The 20,820-nt window shown below is 47.9% G+C and overlaps 1 protein-coding gene across 1 annotated transcript; it reads right to left on the reverse strand.

The window, feature by feature from the left end:
* Window positions 1–14,594: 14,594 nt before the first annotated feature.
* Window positions 14,595–20,553, reverse strand: LOC119293003 (CTP synthase-like). Its single transcript, XM_037571623.1, has 21 exons — window positions 20,436–20,553; window positions 19,295–19,374; window positions 18,764–18,850; window positions 18,282–18,332; window positions 18,061–18,178; window positions 17,869–17,925; window positions 17,669–17,733; window positions 17,472–17,555; window positions 17,306–17,356; window positions 17,134–17,196; window positions 17,005–17,051; window positions 16,841–16,919; window positions 16,688–16,750; window positions 16,423–16,512; window positions 16,298–16,336; window positions 16,003–16,230; window positions 15,827–15,912; window positions 15,692–15,740; window positions 15,525–15,605; window positions 15,341–15,434; window positions 14,595–15,221 (listed from the first exon to the last, which is right to left on the reverse strand). The coding sequence occupies exons 1-21, from the start codon at window positions 20,551–20,553 to the stop codon at window positions 15,052–15,054; spliced, it is 1,800 nt and encodes a 599-aa protein (XP_037427520.1). The 3' UTR covers window positions 14,595–15,051.
* Window positions 20,554–20,820: the final 267 nt, after the last annotated feature.

The following is a 20,820-nucleotide window of genomic DNA, read 5'->3' on the forward strand; positions in this document are numbered from 1 at the left end:
TATTTACCCTTCATAAGGACCCTGTTCATCGAATCCGATCCGACTAAAGTGGGAGAGACAGACACCCGCCAGCCACCTTATGCAACTAGTGCATGTTAGTCGGTGGAACCGGTCTCACGTAGGCGTACGTGTAAGGTTGGTCCGGTCCGCTTCATCCCACGATGCCGCCGAATCAAGATAAGACTAGTAACGGCAAGCAAATTGACAATATCGACGCCCACAACTACTTTGTGTTCTACTCGTGCATAGTAACTACGCATAGACCTAGCTCATGATGCCACTGTTGGGGAACGTTGCAGAAAAAAAAATCCTACGTTTCACCAAGATCAATCTATGGAGTCAACTAGCAACGAGAGGAGAGTGCATCTACATACCCTTGTAGATCGCGAGCGGAAGCGTTCAAGAGAACGGGGATGATGGAGTCGTACTCGCCGTGATCCAAATCACCGATGACCAAGTGCCGAACAGACGGCACCTCCGCGTTCAACACACGTACGGAGCGGATGACGTCTCCTCCTTGATCCAGCAAGGGGGAAGGGGAGGTTGATGAAGATCCAGCATCACGACGGCGTGGTGGTGGATGCAGCAGTGATCGCAGCAGGGCTTCGCCGAGCTTCTGCGAGAGGGAGAGGTGTAGCAGGGGAGAGGGAGGCGCCAAGACTTGAGGTGCGGCCGCCCTCCCTCCCCCTCCCCTTTATATAGGCCCCCTGGGGGGACACCGGCCCTAGGAGATGGGATCTCCTTGGGGGGCGGCGGCCAAGGGGGAGGCTTGCCCCCCAAGGCAAGTGGAGGCGCCCCCCACCCTAGGGTTTCCAACCCTAGGCGCAGGGGGGGCCCAAGGAGGGAGCGCACCAGCCCACTAGGGGCTGGTTCCCTCCCCACTTCAGCCCACGGGGCCCTCCGGGATGGGTGGCCCCACCCGGTGGACCCCCGGGACCCATCCGGTGGTCCCGGTACAATACCGGTGACTCCGAATCCTTCCCGATGGCCGAAACTGCACTTCCTATATATAATTCTTCACCTCCGGACCATTCCGGAACTCCTCGTGACATCCAGGATCTCATCCGGGACTCCGAACAACTTTCGGATTACTGCATACTCATATCTCTACAACCCTAGCGTCACCGAATCTTAAGTGTGCAGACCCTACGGGTTCGGGAGACAAGCAGACATGACCGAGACGACTCTCCGGTCAATAACCAACAACGGGATCTGGATACCCATGTTGGCTCCCACATGCTCCTCGATGATCTCATCGGATGAACCACGATGTCGAGGACTTAATCAATCCCGTATTCAATTCCCTTTGTCAATCGGTACGCTACTTGCCCGAGACTCGATCGTCGGTATCCCAATACCTTGTTCAATCTCGTTATCGGCAAGTCACTTTACTCGTACCGTAATGCATGATCCCGCGATCAACCACTTGATCACATTGAGCTCATTATGATGATGCATTACCGAGTGGGCCCAGAGATACCTCTCCGTCATACGGAGTGACAAATCCAAGTCTCGGTTCGTGCCAACCCAACAGACACTTTCGGAGATACCTGTAATGTACCTTTATAGTCACCCAGTTACGTTGTGACGTTTGGCACACCCAAGGCACTCCTACGGTATCCGGGAGTTGCACAATCTCATGGTCTAAGGAAATGATACTTGACATTCAGAAAAGCTACAGCAAACGAACTACATGATCTTTGAGCTAAGCTTAGGACTGGGTCTTGTCCATCACATCATTCTCCTAATGATGTGATCCTGTTATCAATGACATACCCATGTCCATAGCCAGGAAACCATGACTATCTGTTGATCAACGAGCTAGTCAACTAGAGGCTCACTAGGGACACATTGTGGTCTATGTATTCACACATGTATTACAATTTCCGGATAATACAATTATAGCATGAATAATAGACAATTATCATGAACAAGGAAATATAATAATCATTTTATTATTGCCTCTAGGGCATATTTCCAACAGGTATTTCTTACCTTCCTTATCCTCGAGCTGCTTCTTGGCACGCCCGAGCTCTTGCTCGGACTGCTCGAGGTTCTGCTTTAGCATGTCCACTTCCGCAGTCAGTGTGGCAGACGCCGGCAGAGAAGCCTGCATACGCATATTGACTCCTTTTTGTTAGACTCCTGCGAATTTTATTTGATCCTCTATTCAGCTTTTCTTCCCGAACGCCAAACAGAGCATCAGGGGCTACTCTCTATGCGGTAATATTATTTACACATTCTTTACTTACCTCAAAGCCTGTTAAAAGGCTAGCACAAGCTTCAGTCAGTCCGCTCTTGGTGGACTGAACCTTCTGGACCACCGCACTCATAATGGTGCGGTGCTCCTCGTCGATGGAGGCGCCTTTGAGCACCTCCAACAGATTGTCCGGCGCCTCCGGTTGGACGGGGGTCACCGGCACGGTGGGCTTGCTCCTCTTGGAAGGAGGTCGCCCGCCGGACTCTGGAACCTTTGAAGGTTCCGGAGCGGTGTCCGGCCTAGAGCCGGACTTGGAGCCCTGGGGGGTTTTATCCCCTTTACTCCTGGAGTCCGGGAGGTCGCCTTGCGGCGCCTCCAGGACCACCTCCTCCTGGCTTGGAACCTGTTGGGACAACACTTCAGCGTCGTCCGTAGGGCGGGGGGAGGTAGCCGTCGGAAGCGAATTCACATCCGACGAGTCCAGTGAACCGCTCGATGACGCGTCGAGCCGGTCTTTGGGTGGGCTGCATAATCATATTCGACATAAGGGAAAGCTGTGCAATAAAGGAATACTATGAATTACTCTGGTATCCGGATACTTACGATTTCGCCAGGGGCTTGGCCCTGAGCGGCCACTCCTCTCCACCGTCGTCGGCGTTGGTGGAGTAGTCCGGAGGAAGGGTTTTCCCCTTCTTGGACCCTTCGGCCTCCCTAGTGAGGGCGGCCTTCCTTTTCTTCTCTCCCCCCGCTGGAGGGGGAGAGGTCTCTTCTTCCTCCTCGTCTTCACGGGAGGAATGCGCCTTGGAGCCGTCGGATGATGAACCAGACACCTCCTGGCGCCGGGCACTTTTTCGAGTCCCCGTGGCCTTCTTCGTGGCCTTCTTCTCCGGCACCACATAGGGTGCCGAAACCAGCAGCTTCGCCAAGCGGGCATCGGCTGGGTCTTCGGGCAAAGGAGACGGACAGTCGATCTGTCCGGACTTCGCCTGCCAATCCTGTCAAAGGTAAGGGAGCTTAGATCCCGCATAGAGTTAAACTATGAAAAACTAATACCCTGTAAAAGGTACAAACAACTTACCGCGCTAGCGTGACACTGCACGCTGAATCCGCGATCCTCGGTAGCGGATGCGGGAGCCTCGGCGCCCTTGAAAAGCACCTTCCAGGCATCTTAGTACGTCGTGTCGAAGAGCCTGCTCAGAGTTCGGTGCTGCGCCGGGTTGAACTCCCACAGATTGAAGGCCCGTTGTTGACACGGGAGGATCCGGCGGATGAGCATAACCTGGACTATGTTGACAAGCTTGAGTTGCTTGTTCACCAGGGTTGGGATGCATGTTTGCAGTCCAGTCACCTCTCCTTTGCTGCCCCATGACAGGCCCGTCTCTTTCCAAGACGTGAGCCGCGTTGGGGGTCCGGACCGGAACTCGGGGGCTGCGACCCACTCAGGGTCACGCGGCTCGGTGATGTAAAACCACCCCGATTGCCACCCCTTCAGGGTCTCCACAAAGGAGCCCTCGAGCCATAAGACGTTGGGCATCTTGCCCACCATGGCGCCTCCGCACTCCGCCTGGTTGCCGCGCACCACCTTCGGCTTGACATTGAAAGTCTTGAGCCATAGGCCGAAATGGGGGCGGATGTGGAGGAAAGCCTCGCACACGACAATAAACACCAAGATGTTGAGGATGAAGTTCGGGGCCAGATCATGGAAATCCAGGCCGTAGTAGAACATGAGTCCCCGAATGAATGGGTGGATAGGAAAGCCCAGTCCGCAGCGGAAGTGGGGAAGGAACACTATCCTCTCATGGGGCCTTGGGGTGGGGAGGAGCTGCCCCTCTTCGGGAAGACGGTACGCGATGTCGTTAGACAAGTATCCGGCCTTCCTCAATTTTTTGATGTGTCCCTCCGTGATGGAGGAGACCATCCACTTACCTCCCGCTCCGGACATGGCTGGAGAAGGTTGAGGTGGGGAGTGCGGACTTGGGAGCTGGAGCTCGAGTGCACGAAAATGGATAGGCAAAGGAGGAAGAAGGCATAGGTGAAAAGGTGGATCCTTATCCCCTTATATGGGTGGACGCAACTACGTGTCCCCACCAGCCTGGTAAAACTCGCTTATCTCCAAGCACCGTAATCAATGGCGCAGTTGGGTTACCCACGCTCGTATTGATGAGAATCCCGGAATAAGGGGACACGATCTCTGCTTCGACGAGACGTGCCAAGGAAACCGCCTCGCATGACACACTGAGGTGGGACAATAAAACGATTCGAATAAAGTCTTGGCCGTGGTGCGATGTCACACTACGGAATACGTCAGCAGATTAGATTTGTGTAAATATTATTCTCTCTATGGCAATATGTGGAAACTTATTTTGCAGAGCCGGACACTATCTTTGTGTTCAAAATCTTCTATGAAGTACTTGGAGGAGGAACCCGCCTTGCAATGCCGAAGACAATCTGCGCGCTGGACTCGTCATCATTGAAGCCTGGTTCAGGGGCTACTGAGGGAGTCCTAGATTAGGGGGTGTCCGGATGGCCGGACTATACCTTCAGCCGGACTCCTGGACTATGAAGATACAAGATTGAAGACTTCGTCCCGCGTCCGGGAGGGACTTTCCTTGGCATGGAAGGCAAGCTTGGCGATACGGATATATGGATCTCCTACCATTGTAACCGACTTTGTGTAACCCTAACCCTCTCTGGTGTCTATATAAACCGGAGGGTTTTAGTCTGTAGGACAACATACAGAACAACAATCATACCATAGGCTAGCTTCTAGGGTTTAGCCTCTCCGGTCTCGTGGTAGATCTACTCTTGTACTACCCATATCATCAATATTAATCAAGCAGGACGTAGGGTTTTACCTCCATCAAGAGGGCCCGAACCTGGGTAAAACTTCATGTCCCTTGCCTCCTGTTACCATTCAGCCTAGACGCACAGTTCGGGACCCCCTACTCGAGATCCACCGGTTTTGACACCGATAACCAACTTACCAAAGAGCAACCAAGGAATTGGCACCCTCCAGAAGTGGACTTCATATCCACTTTGTCTCCCGCCCAATCGGAATCCGAATACCCTACAAGCTTGAAGTTTGCTCCTCTTGGATACCATAAGCCAAAGTTTGGGGTATGAGCCAAATATCAAAAGATTCGTTTGACCGCCACATAGTGACTCTCCTTAGGTGCGGCTTGAAACCGTGCACAAATTCCCACACTCAACATGATATCCGGTCTAGATGCACAAAGGTAGAGCAAGGAGCCTATCATGGAGCGATATACCTTTTGATCCACCGCTTTACCATTGGGATCTATGTCAAGTTGGCACTTGGTGGGCATTGGAGTGGAAGCCAGCTTGACATCACTTAGCTTGAATCTCTTGAGCATGTCTTGAGTATATTTGGCTTGGTTGATGAAGGTTCATTCTCTTCTTTGCTTCACTTTGAACCCTAGAAAGAACTTCAACTCTCCCATGGAAGACATCTCGAACTTTGAGGTCATGAGAGCGGCAAATTCCTCATTGAAAGCTTTGTTAGGGGAACCAAAGATAATATCATCAACATATAATTGGCACACAAACAACTCCCCTTTGACCTTCTTAGTAAAAAGAGTGGGGTCGATTAGCCCAACTTCAAAGCCACGGTCTTGTAATAACTCGGTAAGGTGGTCATACCACGCACGTGGGGCTTGTTTAAGGCCATAGAGTGCCTTATCGAGTTGATACACATGATCGGGAAAGTAGGGGTCCTCGAACCCGAGGGGTTGCTTGACATAAACCAATTCATTAATGGGACCATTAAGAAAAAGCACTCTTCACATCCATTTGTTGTAACTTAAAGTTATGATGAGAAGCATATGCAATCAACATGCGAATAGATTCAAGACGAGCAACGGGAGCAAAGGTTTCACCGTAGTCGATACCCTCGACTTGGGAGTAGCCTTGTGCTACCAAACGAGCCTTGTTGCGAATGATAATCCCATGGGCATCTTGCTTGTTCTTAAATATCCACTTGGTTCCAATGACTCTATGGTTCCCCGTCGGTCTTGGCACCAATCTCCACACTTTGTTGCACTCGAAGTTGTTGAGTTCTTCATGCATGGCATTGAGCCAATCCAGATCTTCTAGCGCCTCATAGACCTTGTGGGGTTCAACACAAGAGACAAATGTGTGATGCTCACAATAGTTTGCTAATTTTCTACGAGTGCTTACCCCCTTTCTTAAGCTTCCAAGCACATTCGTCATGAGATGATCCTTGGTGGAGAGCTTGGAAGCAACCTTGGTGGCACGACGCTCCAATTCCTCCTCGGGGGTGAGACGAGGAGTGGTCACTTGATCATATTGAGCGTCGTCTTGAGCTTGTTCTTGTTCTTGAACTTGCTCGGAGGAGAGAACTTGACCTTGGGCATCACTTGATGTGTCAACACCGTCTTGAGCATGATCTTACCCTTGGTCATGTTCTTGAGGATGAGGGCCTTCATGTTATTCTTCGGAAGCGTGTGGGCCTTGGGTTGGTGATGGCTCCACTTGAGTGGAGCATTGTCCTTCTCCTTCGGCCACAAGGGGTTCCTCAATGGGTAGGATAAAGCCAACACCCATTCTTCTTATGGGTTGAGGAGGAATTTCATCACCTACATCACAAGTGCCACTTTGCTCCACTTGGGATCCGTTATTCTCATCAAACTCCACGTTACATGTCTCCTCAATAAGTCCCGTGGATTTATTGAGGACACGGTAAGAATGAGAGTTTGTAGCATAACCAACAAATATGCCCTCATAAGCTCTAGCCTCAAATTTAGACAACCGAACACCTTTCTTGAGAATGAAACGCTTACACCCGAACACCCGAAAGTACTTGAGGTTCGGCTTGTTACCGGTGAGTAACTCATATGGAGTCTTGTTCAAGCCCTTGCGGAGGTAGAGCCGATTGGATGCATGACACGCGGTGTTGATGGCTTCGTCCCAAAAGTTGTACGGAGACTTGAACTCCGCCATCATGGTCCTTGCCGCATCCATCAACGTCCGGTTCTTCCTCTCCGCAACACCGTTTTGTTGAGGGGTGTAAGGTGCGGAATATTGATGCTTGATCCCCTCATCACTAAGAAACTCATCCAAGGTGTAGTTCTTGAACTCGGTGCCGTTGTCACTTCTTATTGTCAAGATCTTTGCATTGTGTTGACGTTGTGCTTCATTTTCAAAGTCAATGACGGTTTGTTGGGTCTTGATCTTCCTCTTGAAGAAATACACCCAAGTGTATCTTGAGTAGTCATCCACAATCACCAAGCAATAATTCCTACCCCCAAGACTATCGAAGGATGGAGGCCCAAAGAGATCCATGTGAAGGAGCTCCAAAGGCCTCTTTGAGTAAATGATAGTCGTGGGAGGGTGAGCCTTCTCATGTAGCTTTCCTTCGATACAAGCACTGCAAGCACGATCTTTTGCAAAACTAACATTCGTTAGTCCACGGACATGGTCCCCCTTGAGAAGACTTTGCAAAGATCTCATATTGACATGGGCTAGACGGTGATGCCAAAGCCATCCCACATCAACTTTAGCCATTAGGCATGTCGCGGTCTTAGTGGGTCACTCCGAAAAGTTAATCACATATAGACCGTTCTCGACATGCTCAACAAAGGCTACTTTAAGAGTCTTGCTCCACAAGGGGGCCACGGTATCGATATCAAAGAAAGTGGCAAAGCCCATGATTGCAAGTTGACGAACGAAAAGTAAATTGTATGCAAGGGACTCAACAAGCATGACCTTCTCGATCGTGAGATCATGAGAGATGACCACCTTGCCAAGTCCCAATACCTTAGAGGATGAGGCGTCACCCCACTCGACATTGGTGGGCATAGATGGAATCTTGTGCACGTCCACCACCAAGTCCTTGCTTCCGGTCATATGATTTGTAGCTCCGCTATCGAGCAACCATGATGCCCCACCGGAAGCAAACACCTACAAGAGATTAATGCTTGGTTTTAGGTACCCATTCTGTAATAGGTCCTTTGATGTTAGTAACAAGGGTCTTTGGAACCCAAATAGACCATTCAATGTATTCATGAGGAGAACCAACGAATTTGGCATAGACATGCCCATCACTAGAACGGCATAACACATAAGAAGGATTAAAGTCGCCGGCTTCGATGCGAGGAGTGGCATTGCCCTTTTTGACAACGCCACCCTTCGCATTGTTCTTCTTTTTCTCCTCGGAAGCACTCTCTCTCCCTCCTTCACAAAGGTTTGCATGAGAGGAGGAGGTCGTTTTGTCTTGTTATTCTTCTTGTTGTTCTTGGACTCGGGAACGTACCCAACCCCTTCCTTGGCCACAACTCCCTTTTGGTTGATCAAGAGGTCATTGAGGTTCTTCTTGCCTTGTATGCAAGTCGCAAGACCTCTCTCAAGTTGCCTCTTTAGCTTAGCGTTCTCCTCAACAAGATGCACATGCTCACAACACGGGTTAGTAGCATTTGCATTATCAATTAACATCATACGAGGAAAAGTGGCTTTTTCCTTGGTTAGCTTTACTTGAAGTTGATCATGAGACTCTTTGAGGCTAGCATGAGCACCCTTCAAGACCTTGTGAGCCTTGTCAAGTAGATCAAACTCCTCTTTGAGTCTAGCAAGATCAACCTCAAGTTCGACCTTCTCGGAGTTTAGCACATGAGAAACAATGAGGACATGATCATAATCTTTCTTTAACTTAGCATGATCAACGTTGTGTGACTCCTCAAGAGCCAAATGAAGACCACGCTCTTCCTCAAGAGCATTGGAAAGATCCGAAATCTCATCGGCATAGTCACGACTATGCCCTTCCATCTTAGTGATGGTATCTTCGTGAGCCTCGATCATGTCATTGGCTTCACCAAGTTGTTCCAAGAGAGCAACAAAGTGCTTCTTGGATTTTCCCTTAAGTTTTCCCATAAAGGCCTCAAACTCATTTGCCTCCGCATTAGCTCCCTCATGTTCATTAATGCTATCCGTCGAAGAAGGATGATTAATGATGGTAGTTTTGATGTTGGGGGTTACCTTGTTGGTGTCTTTAGCCATGAGGCACTTGGCGGTGATGCTTTCATTGGGTGAGTCGAAGAGAGACACCCGTGTAGTCGTTGCAATGGCAACAGAGGCCATGGCAACCGACTCATCACCTTCATCATCGTCATTGTACTCTTCTTGTACCACCAATGCCTTGGGAGGAGTCTTCTTGGTGAAGTTGCTCTTGTTGGGGAACGACTTGGCCTTGTCCTTTCGGATGAGCTTGCCACCATTGTCTTCCCTCTTCTCATACGGGCACTCCGCAACAAAATGACTCACATTGCCACAATTGTAGCAAGTCCTTACACGTTGCTTGCTCTTTGTGCCACTTGAGTTGTTTTTGTTAAAGTTTGGCCTCGAGTTTTTCTTGCTCCAAAATTGCCTTGAAGCGAGTGCCATGTGTTCATGATATGCATACTTTGTATCTTCAGGGTTGCTCTCCTCTTCTTCCTTTTCTTCTTCTTCAACGGTGAGCTTGGCCTTCAATGCAAGGTTGGGCTTCTTTGCCCTTTGAGAACGAAGCACCGCATTGTCGGCGGTCTTGTCCAAAATGTTCATGGCCACAAACTCATCCAACACTTCGCTTGAGGTCAAAGTGTGGAAGTCCGGTCTTTGACAAATGACGGAGGACATGGCCTTGTGGTAGGGCATCATTGCCTTGAGGAATTTGCGCTTGATCCAATTGTCATTCGTGTCCTTGCTCCCGTGATCTCGGAGCGAGACCGCGAGTTTGGTTACTCTCTGATAAAGCTCACGAGGTTCTTCATCTTCTTTCATTGCAAACTCATCGGCCTCATCTTGCACCACTTCATAGTTGGAGCGTTGAATGCTTGCGCTTCCCCGGTAGAGGGAGACAACACAAAGCCATGCGTCTTTGGCCAAGGCGAAGGGCCGAAGATGAGGTAGGTCTTTGGGTGGGGTTGCATCTTGAATGATGAAGAGAGCATTCTCATTGAATTGATTATCCGCGGCTTCTCGAGGAGTGAAGTTGCTTGGATCATGCGGATAGAAACCTTCTTCAATGATTCTCCAAAGATTAGTGTTCACATGATTTAAATGATGTTTAAAGCGGTAAACCCAAGAATCAAAGTCCTCATTTTCACAATCTTAGGGGGAGGACCGACATGATTCAAATGAGTGGAAGGAACCGGTCCACCATAAACAAGTGGTGGTTCCACATGAGCAAAGATGTCGGTGCCATTTTTACCACTAGACGAAGGAGCCTTTTCACTACTAGCTTCCCCCTTGTCGGAGATAGCATCCGTCACCTTGTCGGTGGGATCACCCACTTTCAACGGTGCGGTGGATAGTTTAAGCCCCTCAAGCAATTTAGTAAAAATGCTTTCAACCTCGGTCGTCAAGGAGGTTTTCAATGTCTCCAAGGCCACATTGAACTCCTCACGAGAGACCGAGGTTCCCCCATCGCCCGTAGACGAGGTCGGATTCACACCGGAGTGTTCCTCCACACTGTCTACGGTATCAACCATACTCTTCGGATGGTAAAGTCCTTAATAAAGAGACGAGGCTCTGATACCAATTGAAAGGATCAATATGGTTTACTAGAGGGGGGTGAATAGGCAACTAAATTTTTTTAGCTTTTCTTTAACAATTTAAACTTTGTATCAAAGTAGGTTGTCTAGATATGCAACTAGGTGAGCAACCTATATGATGCAACAAGGATAGGAACACAAGCAAGCAAGAGATATGATACAAATAAGCTTGCACAAGTAAAGGTACGAGATAACCAAGAGTGGAGACAGTGGAGACGAGGATGTGTTGCCGAAGTTCCTTCCCTTTGAGAGGAAGTACGTCTCCGTTGGAGCGGTGTGGAGGCACAATGCTCCCCAAGAAGCCACTAGGGCCACCGTATTCTCCTCACGCCCTCACACAATGCGAGATGTCGTGATTCCACTATTGGTGCCCTTGGAGGCGGCGACCGAACCTTTACAAACAAGGTTGGGGCAATCTCCACAACTCAATTGGAGGCTCCCAACGACACCACGAAAGCTTCACCACAGTGGACTATGGCTCCGCGGTGACCTCAACCGTCTAGGATGCTCAAACACCCAAGAGTAACAAGATCCGCAAGGGATTAGTGAGGGGAATCAAATTTCTCTTGGTGGAAGTGTGGATCGAGGCCTTCTCAACCACTCCCGAGCAAATCAACAAGTTTGATTGGCTAGGGAGTGAGATCGGGCGAAAATGGAGCTAAGAGCAACAATGGAGCTTAGGGTTGGGAGAGATAAGTCAACGGGGAAGAAGAGAACCCCTTATGTAGTGTGGGACAAAGATCCAACCATTATCCACCTATCAGCCCACGACCAGCGGTACTACCGCACCAGGCCAGCGGTACTACCGCAGAGCCTCGCGGTACTACCGCTTGCTATCAAGTGGTACTACCGCACGGACATGTGGTACTACCGTGCAGGCTCGCGGTACTGCCACAACCCCAGCAACAGCAAGGTCAGATCAGAAACACAGGATCTGAGGGTGGTACTTTCGCGAGCGCGGTACTACCGCGCCCCCATGCGGTACTACCGCACGGCAGGAATCCCCTAGCCAGGGGGAAGGATACAACCGCGCCTACTTCCGCAAAGAAACGGAAGAAGCAAAAACCCGACACAGTAGTACTGCCGAGGGGCGGTACTACTGCCTGACAACATAGCATGGTACTACCGCGGAGCAAAAGCGGTACTACCGCGGTAGGCGCGGATGTAAAAAATTACATCCGCCCCTACTACCGCGAAGGAGCGGTACTAGCCTGGTGAGCAACGGTAGTGCAGCTCCAGGGGAGCGGTACTACCGTGGGCACCTGTGGTACTACCGCGCCGCAGCACGGTACTACCGCTGGTGCCAACGGTACTACCGCTCACTTGGGAGCAGTACTACCGCGAGCCAACGCAGCAGCCAAAAATAAAGCGGCGAGAAAGCGGAGGATGCTCCAAGGGAAAGGAGGGGACAAGAAGGAGACGTGTACGTGATGATTCCACCCAAACCTTTCCGACGTGGATCCCCTCTTAATAGTACGGCTTTCCTACGACTCAAATCCACCAAAAAGAAACGTAGAAAAGACGTCGTCTTCAACAGTCTTCGAGGGGCACCCAATCGTCTTGTGCCTGGCGATGAAATGTCTGGGATACTCAAGGCACACGATTAGTCCGCAAACACGTTGTCATCAATCACCAAAACACCTTAGGGATAAATATGCCCTTACATACCCGACAGGTGCTCAGTTAAATGACATTGAGCTTATTTTCGAACTTCATGTCGTTTTTCAGAGTAAAGGATGGCGGGGTACTCGAGCATGGAGGATGAGTTGTTGTGGAATGCATGGTTGGCCTTTTCTGCGGATTTCGTAGGCAGGAGCATAGGGGACTTTTCTGGCAGCTCGTGCATGATTCGTTTCATGTGCGGAAGCACATTGCTCCATGTGACATGCACATCATCTATGAATGCAATGGGAAGTTGCTAGTGTGTTGATGGTACACCATCCAGACCACCGTCAAGTTTTGTGGCGCGGTTGATTGGCTAGAGGCAACGTGACCATTGCATGCAGCAGCCGGAGATCGTAAGTTTTTCTTCTTCTTGCTCAACTTGTTGATTGCTTCATTCATTCACCCATTGTTGCTCTACACATTGTGTAACCTGTACGCGTTGTCATGATGTACCACGGGATAGAGAGCAAACCATTTACACACATCCATTGTTGGATGAAGCTCAAGAGGCAGTGTGTGTGGGACGACATGATCCATTCGTGAAAATCTTGTTGAGCATCCGGATAATCTCGTTGAATTTGATCTATTGTTGTACTAGACTTATTTGCATGTTATGTATGGATGATCTATGCTATTTTCTGTTCGAACTTTAATGAATACTGTCGTGTTTGATGAATTTTGTGCGGTCAGTTGAAATGCAATTTGAATTGTATGCGGATAGCGTTGGATGGTTGGCCCCCGCATCCGTGTCCGTGGACTGGTCACCCCTGTCCGCGGACGGATGTGTTGTCCAGTTTGCAGCGTTGATGCCCTTTCTTAGATCGGCATACATTGTTTATGTATACAGCTCTGTTATAAAGGCATTCTCTCGCGTGACCCCTGCCCCCGCGCCGCTCCCTCCCCGGGGCAACACGGGCGTCGAACCCCACCCATCCCATCCACCCTCTCGTCGTCGCCGGTGGCCTCCGGCAGGCAAAGCCTGCACGAAGCGGGCGGCGGCGGGGCTCGTGCTCCTCGTCGGCCGCTCGTTTGATGGGGAGATCTCGAGCGGCTGGCGACTGTTCGGAGCTTGTCTTCACCGCGGCGTCCTCGCTCGTGACAGCGGTGGTCGTTGGCGTGCGGCGCGGTGCCGCCACGATGGAGCTCCGGTGCAGGAGCAGATAAGGTCAGTGTGTTAGTGTCTGCTCTGGAAATTGATCAGTGGAAGATGGCGGCGACGACACATGAGAGTGCGTCGGACCGGTGTGCGCCCCAAACCCGGTATGTGGCTTGGTTGGGGGCTCTGGCTTTAGATGTTAGGCTTTGGTGTGATGTCCGTTTGGTATTAGGCTTGGACTATCGGCACACCTTCATCAAGTGGATAGAAGTAACGACAGATGTTGCTAAGATGGTGGCTTCAGACTACCTGATGTACTACTTTATAAGGTTTTTGTGAAATAATTAATAAAATGGCTGCATGCATCACCTAGATGCAGAGGCCGGGGTAATCCTCCTTTTTTTAAGAAAAATATAGCTTTGTTAGATGTATGACAAGTGTCATCATCCTGGTCATACTATTACAAATATCTTAATTCTAGAACTCTCTACGGTGTTATCTAAGCCCTGCATGTTTTTTACGCTCATGAATAGTGTAGATACCACCTGAAATATCAAGCTCTAGGATTTTCTTAATTACACTCTGAAATGTCACTATGATTTTGCAATAAGCGCCAACTGACATCCCACTCTGTTGTCTTCCGGTAGTATCGTATCAGAGACCATTACCTGAACAGAGGCTGTGTATAAGCTCAGATCAGGAGGATTTGATGTGGTCGTTGTTCCGCCATTTTGTCTTACAATTGTGGGACGTGGTTCATTTTTTTATAAGAGAATCACAGCGGCTCATAAATAAACAGATTAAATGAACAAAAGGCCTAACAGATTTCGTCCAACAAGTTGTTTGTGGCAGGCAATTTTTTCTTCCTATCCCCGCAGGAAAGAAAATATTTCTGTCAACAGATACACCAAAAACAGAGCTGCACCCTGGAGAGAATGCATTTGGTCGACAGACCGATTTGCGACATCTGAGTATTTGCTTCCTCCTATTCCAGAAGGAAATGGAAAATGTGATTCTGCTAAATTACTGCATTCCAGATATATATACCAAAAAAAAGGACAAGACATGAGGTGTGCAGCAGCAAATTCAGATCAGAACAGTTTGGTACATATTTTTTCCCCAAATACTACTACAGTAGCTGCTTATAATCATTCAGTCACTGGAGAGCAGCGGTTCTGTTTTACAATGTACAAGCAGGCGAGACGGCAGGCTTGAAACTGAAGCTAGCTGCACATCCCCAGCCTTACAACCTTGATAATAAAATCCTTAAAGAAACAAACGAACAAGCGAAAGGAATAGCAAGCGGAACTAGAGCAGCACTAATAAACCCTAGCTAATTTTGCTTCCGCGCGACCCCAAATAGTTCCCTTCATAAAAACCCGGAAACGGCTCGTCGTGTCGCTGGAGCTGCCGATCTCTTCTTGCTTGATCAGAGAGATAGATCCATACTAAAGAAGATAAAAAAGAAAAGAAAAACACATGCAGGAAAAGAAAAAGAAAAATACTGATCTGCTGCCGTGCTGCTAGATGTGAATACTGCTGCCATTCGCGAAGTACGTCGACACCAGGCCGTTCATCCTTAACTTGGTCTTAGGGGCTCCGGGACCGGCGATGCACCTAGTCGGTGAGCTGACAGCACCGGAAGTACGCTGAAGCAGGTGCTCTAGCTGTCCAGATGATGCAGCGATCAATCCTGCACATATTCAAGCACATTGTTTATGTCATTTGTTAAGTTGTTAAATTGACATCGAAAGGAAAGAGACGATATATTGTATCAGACAGAGTGAAGTGCAGTTTTGAGGATGTTTTTACCTAAGAAAAGTGGTGATGGCTTTCCAGGCCTAGAGTTAAATTCAGGATGAAATTGCGTGCCCACGAAAAACTTATGGGTTGGTAGCTCAATAATCTGTATCCAATAAAGCATTTCACATTAGATATTTAGAGGAAAAAAAATATTAGTGCCTTACTAATTCTAACGAAAATTTAGTAAGCTTACCTCCATGCGTCTCCCGCTCTCATCCCTGCCCACGAAAGAAAGCCCTGCTTTCTCAAATTCTGAGACCATGTCAGGATTCACCTGAAAAAATGGAGCATGTTTCTATCACCAAACTGGATTAATAATAACAGAAAGTTACTTACATGTCATCGCATTCTTTGACATACCTCGTATCTGTGGCGGTGTCGTTCGTCTACATAGTTAGCATTGGCATACCTATAACAGTTCAGATCTCGTACGATTATTTCCAGAACATGAAATGTGAAGAAGGCGTCAAAGGTAAAATATACAAGATTTCTTACAGTTTAGCAGATTTGCAGTTGTTGACCTGGAAAAATGTCCTCCTTGAACCGAGGCGCATCGTCGCGCCCATGTGAGTTTTGGAGCCCTGCAGAGGCATTGTGGAAGTTGCTGAGTAAGCACAAGGTGTCTCACAGAAATAAACTACTTAAATACAATAGCTGGTAAGGCAAGTTACCTCTGGCATGAAGATAACACATGGTGTTTTTGCAGCTGGATCAAACTCCGTGCTATTAGCATCACGCAGCTTCATGACAGAACGTGCATATTCGATCACTGCAATTTGCATGCCCAAGCAAATGCCGAGATACGGAACGTTGTTTTCTCGCGCATGTTTTGCAGCAAGAATTTTTCCCTGGACACCTCTGTCTCCAAAGCCTCCCGGAACTAGTACGCCGTTTGCACCCTGAGGTTGAGAACTCTTTCAGATTTCTGCATAATTGCCATCGTTCGAAAATATATGCAGTGCTTACCTTTAGTAGACCCCATGCTTTCTCATAGGCATCAGGCGTCTGTACAATGAAACAATACCCAAGATCAGTATATTCACCATCATAGAAAGTGGGATTAAAATGATATCCGGTAAAAACGTGCTGACCTCTTTAGCAGCAGAATCTTCAAGATCACATGAAGGAACCCAGTCCACTACCAGTTTCCTGTCCAAAGCAACCGACGCATGCAGAAGAGCCTGACAGAGGTATCAGAAAATAAACTTGATTACACCCAAAAATAATGTGTCCAAACATAGCCGTTCTCTCAAGGGAGGTTGCAAGATTTCACTAAATGCCTACAAAGCTAAGAAAACCACGCCAAGGAACACTTGAGTAGTTGAATCATGCACGGATAAATGTCAAGTAAATCACCTTCAAAATAGACAGGTAGGAATCCGATATGCCGGTATATTTTCCAACCATGGCAATCCTGACCTGAAAATATTTGTGCACAATAATGTTTAGCACCAGATAAGGCTTACATGTATTACTGAAGGTAACAATTCAAAGGATCAGAACACCAACTGGAGATTTCAGTTTGTCGAATCTGCTGGCTCTTTCAGTCCATTCAGACAACTTAGGTTCTTGAGGCACTTTCCCCACGCTATATAAGAGAAGAAGGAATGCTAAGTACACCGATAAATTAGTCAAATTGATAATCTAATCATACTTGGGCAAAAAAGACGTACCACCAAAGGCCCAGAACCTTCAGAATAGCTTCATGGGCTCTCTGATCCTGTAAAAATACCAGTACATATCGTTAGCTAAGCACATTTAAATTTGGATTCAGTTAACAGAAGAAACTTTATGTGACATACCCTGAGCAACAAAGGGATGTGCCAGATGTTTGTGACATCATGGAGATTAACGATATTTGAAACCTGACAGAAAAAACTCAAAAGTCAGCACTAATGTTGTACTAAAGGAAACACATACTTGCTAATGTACAGAGTTTTCAGTAGCCTTGCAATAAAAGGAAATACTTATTACCGGAACTTGGCAAAACTGCGAGAGTTTCAGTTTCACATTTTCTTCCAGTGGCTGCCATAAAGCACAGAGCAAACAATGTGCAAAGTTAACCATCAGCATCGACGGACTGAAAACAGGGGGTAGGGCTATGGAAGAATCAAAATACAAGACAAATCCTGCATGATACCTGAGTACTGCGGCATGCCAAGATATCAGGCATCAACCCAAGTCCTCTTAGTCCACGGACACTATGCTGGGTAGGCTTTGTTTTCTGAATAAATGATAGTTTGCATTATTTAAAGGAAACGATGTAAATGAAAATGAGTATCGCGGACAATGGTAATATTTTCAGTATTATGGAGCTTCCTTGTGAGCAAAAGTTACCTGTTCACCAACTACGGTTAGAACTGGTACAAGACTAACATGAACCAGGCAAAAGTTTCCAGCTCCTGAAATGCATATTGTGTAAGATCAGGTTAATTTAAACTCAGTTTTACTTTGAAAATAAAAATCTGAAGTCAGATATTGTAAATCACGGTCAAAGAAATAAAGAAAACACTGAAGGACTTCCAACTTTTTCTCACCTACGCGGTACGAAAATTGACCCAATGCTTCGATAAAAGGCATTGATTCGATGTCCCCTGCACCAAGAATGCAACTGTTATGCAGTGAAATTACTTTGACCCCTCAACCGGCAATACTTGCAAACAACTGTGTCCATCGTGTTATTAACAAGTGTGATGGTTTGCTGCAGTAATTTAGTGTGTTGTTTTTACCTATAGTGCCACCAAGTTCTATGACACAAACATCAGCTGGCTTATCTGTGCCATCAACCGGATTCATAGCCACGCGTTCAATCCAGTCTTGTATTTCATCGGTAATGTGCGGTACAACCTGACAAAAGAAGACTTAGTCAGTAAAGTCATCAATAAAAGTTGCACTATTTGCATAAGAACTTACAAAAACAGGGAACTCTATCCTAGTTACCGACTCGCACCTGAACAGTTTTTCCCAGGTAGTCCCCTTTTCGTTCTTTGTTAATAACAGCCTGTATCAAATCAAAAACTCAACTGTTAGTTACATGATAAAAGCACGAAGAAAAATTAATTTTATTTATTTATCCAAAAAAATCATGTCTTGTAAGGAGGATATCAAATCTAAGTGATAGCATATTCTCCAGCGGTCCTAAACTTTGATAGGTACATAACTCCCAACAGCTACATATGGCATTTAATTGCAGTTAGGCCCATACAAGATTTGTCAAGGTGAAATGTAAACCACATAACTCTGGTAAAGTGACACAAGAAATTATTTGTGGGTCCCATGGAAAATCCTGGCAATCAAGTACCCAAACAAGAAAATATCACCAGTCTGCAAATGTCAAAGGTGAAGTATAAACCACAAATTTTCAGTTTTTCACTGGATAGCCTGAAGTCTAATGCACACTGGGACAAAGACTGGTCATATATCCCGGATCACCTGGTAGATCTTTCCAGTGGTTATGTTGTTGTCGCGAGTCAGCTTGATGTCCAGAAACCGCTCATAATTTCCAAGATCCAAGTCCACCTTTGACCCAAAAAATGAGAGACGGATATCAAAATGAGGTCCATTGAATCCTTGAAAGAACAAAAGGGGAAAAATTGCAATTATCCCATACTTAGCTCATTTTGTAAGAATGCTAGAACGTGGAAGAAGATAAGAAAAGTGTGCCCCTTTTGACAAGTGGGCAAGTGCCAAAATTTTGGGTGCTGACGTGGCATTATCCTGTACTAGGTGCAGAGGTGGCATTTGGTTATCCATGGTTGGTTGGTGCACTTTCTCAAATTTCTTGATAACCCAAATACTTCAGTATTTCAGACTGAACCCCCAGATACTGTTGTAAGTAGTGGTTTAGTACAGTTTAGTGCAGGACAAACAGCTAGCTAAGTACAGCTTAGTAGAGTGGTTTGGCACAGCTTGTTAAGAGGTTGGATGGTGAAGCAGCAGCTAGTGGTAGCAGTAGGTAGGTACCTCGCCGCCGTCGTCGAGGACGAAGACCTCGCCGTGCTCGAAGGGGGACATGGTTCCGGCATCGGTATTGAGGTAGGGATCTGCACATCACATGGGCATGGCAGTGAGAAAATAAACAAGATGAGAGTCAGAGCAGAGGAGCCGGCCACTGGTGAACCCAGATTATATTTATCTCAGTCTAGAGAAAAGATTTGTTAAAGAACTGGACCCAAGATGCATAGTACTACTAGTACATGACAGGACAAGGAAAAAAACAGTTTGTTAGTAAAGATTAAAGAAGCAGACCCAAGAAAGGTTCATGGCACTTGGCCTGGGTCAAGAGACAGAAAGTTTCAGTTAACCTTTTCAAAACAAAAGAAAGCTTGAGTTGAGACAAAAAATCTGCCTGGGCGAGCAGAGCACGAGGTGCCAAATTTGACCCGGATTACCGGCTGCCCGTCCCCATGTCATATAAAATACACCTGGGAAGTGAGAGGAGTTCATGTGTCTCAAGGAACCCGGACAGTGACACTGGCCGACATACAAAGTCTCAGATTCACCAAAGCAAACGCAGACATCACTCACCAAAGATAATGAACCGTCAAAAACTTTGAACTAAAACCACGACAAGAACCGATGGAGAGAGTAGCACTCCCTCCCCTCCGTCCCAGAATAAGTGTCTCGGCAAGATGAAATAGCGGAAGCACATGTCAAAAAAATAGACAGAGGAAGCAGAGGGAACAGTTCAGAATATCATATTACTGGCCTGCAGTGCAGAGTGCGTGCATTTTGCTCTGATTTGGGGAGAAAAGTTTGGTTGATTTTGTGATCTAGGAGGAAGAAAACCGTACGAGTAATTAACCTAACCTAACTAGCTAGCTAGAGGTAGTTAACTAACCTAGCTGCTGCTACCGGTAGTTTTGAAACTTGGAGTGGACAAGAACAGAGAAAAAACAAAGCGGGGGAGCACGTTGGTGGCCTGTGCGATCACGTGGCCACCATTACCAAGGAGCAGAGCGGACGGCCGTTGTTTTCTTTTCATTTTTTCCGTCTCTCTCTCTCTCTCTTCTGGTTTTGACCGGCAAAAGAAAGAAAGAAATGGAGAACCGGCGGCGGGAAGTGCGGGGCGGGAGAAACGGGAGGAGGAGGAGGCGGCGGTTACCGATCTTGATGGAGGTGACGCGGAGGCCGCAGGCCTTGAGGAGGACGCCGATGCTGCTGGCCGTCACGCCCTTGCCCAGGCCGCTCACCACGCCGCCGGTCACCAGCACATACTTCATGTCCACGCGCGTCGCCGGTCACTCACCGCACTGGCAGCCGGCTGGCTGGCTCGTGCTGCCGCTGCCTTCTTGCCTTCTTGGGGGTTCGGAGAATGGGAGAGGGAGGGGGGAGGAGAGGGAGTGGCCGAGGTGAGGTTTTTGGTTTGGAGATGTGAATGAGAGGGGAGGGAGGAGGAGGGCTGTGTTAAATAGAAGCGGGAGGTAGGGAGGCCACCGAGGCGGGGACAAAGCCACTGATTCTCTCTCTCTCTCTCTCTCTCTCTCTCT

Source organism: Triticum dicoccoides, chromosome 1A (assembly GCF_002162155.2).
Source record: "Triticum dicoccoides isolate Atlit2015 ecotype Zavitan chromosome 1A, WEW_v2.0, whole genome shotgun sequence".
Lineage (NCBI taxonomy): Eukaryota > Viridiplantae > Streptophyta > Magnoliopsida > Poales > Poaceae > Triticum > Triticum dicoccoides.

Bases quoted from the DNA above. Each gene is read 5' to 3' on its own strand.
- LOC119293003 (XM_037571623.1), bottom strand. From the start codon at position 20,553: ATGAAGTATGTGCTGGTGACCGGCGGCGTGGTGAGCGGCCTGGGCAAG. The intron at 16,920-17,004 runs GTACGTCTTTTT...TCTCTTATATAG, and splicing joins AAGGTTCTGGGCCTTTGGTG to CGTGGGGAAAGTGCCTCAAG. The intron at 15,435-15,524 runs GTAAGCTTACTA...TATTGGATACAG, and splicing joins AGAGCGGGAGACGCATGGAG to ATTATTGAGCTACCAACCCA.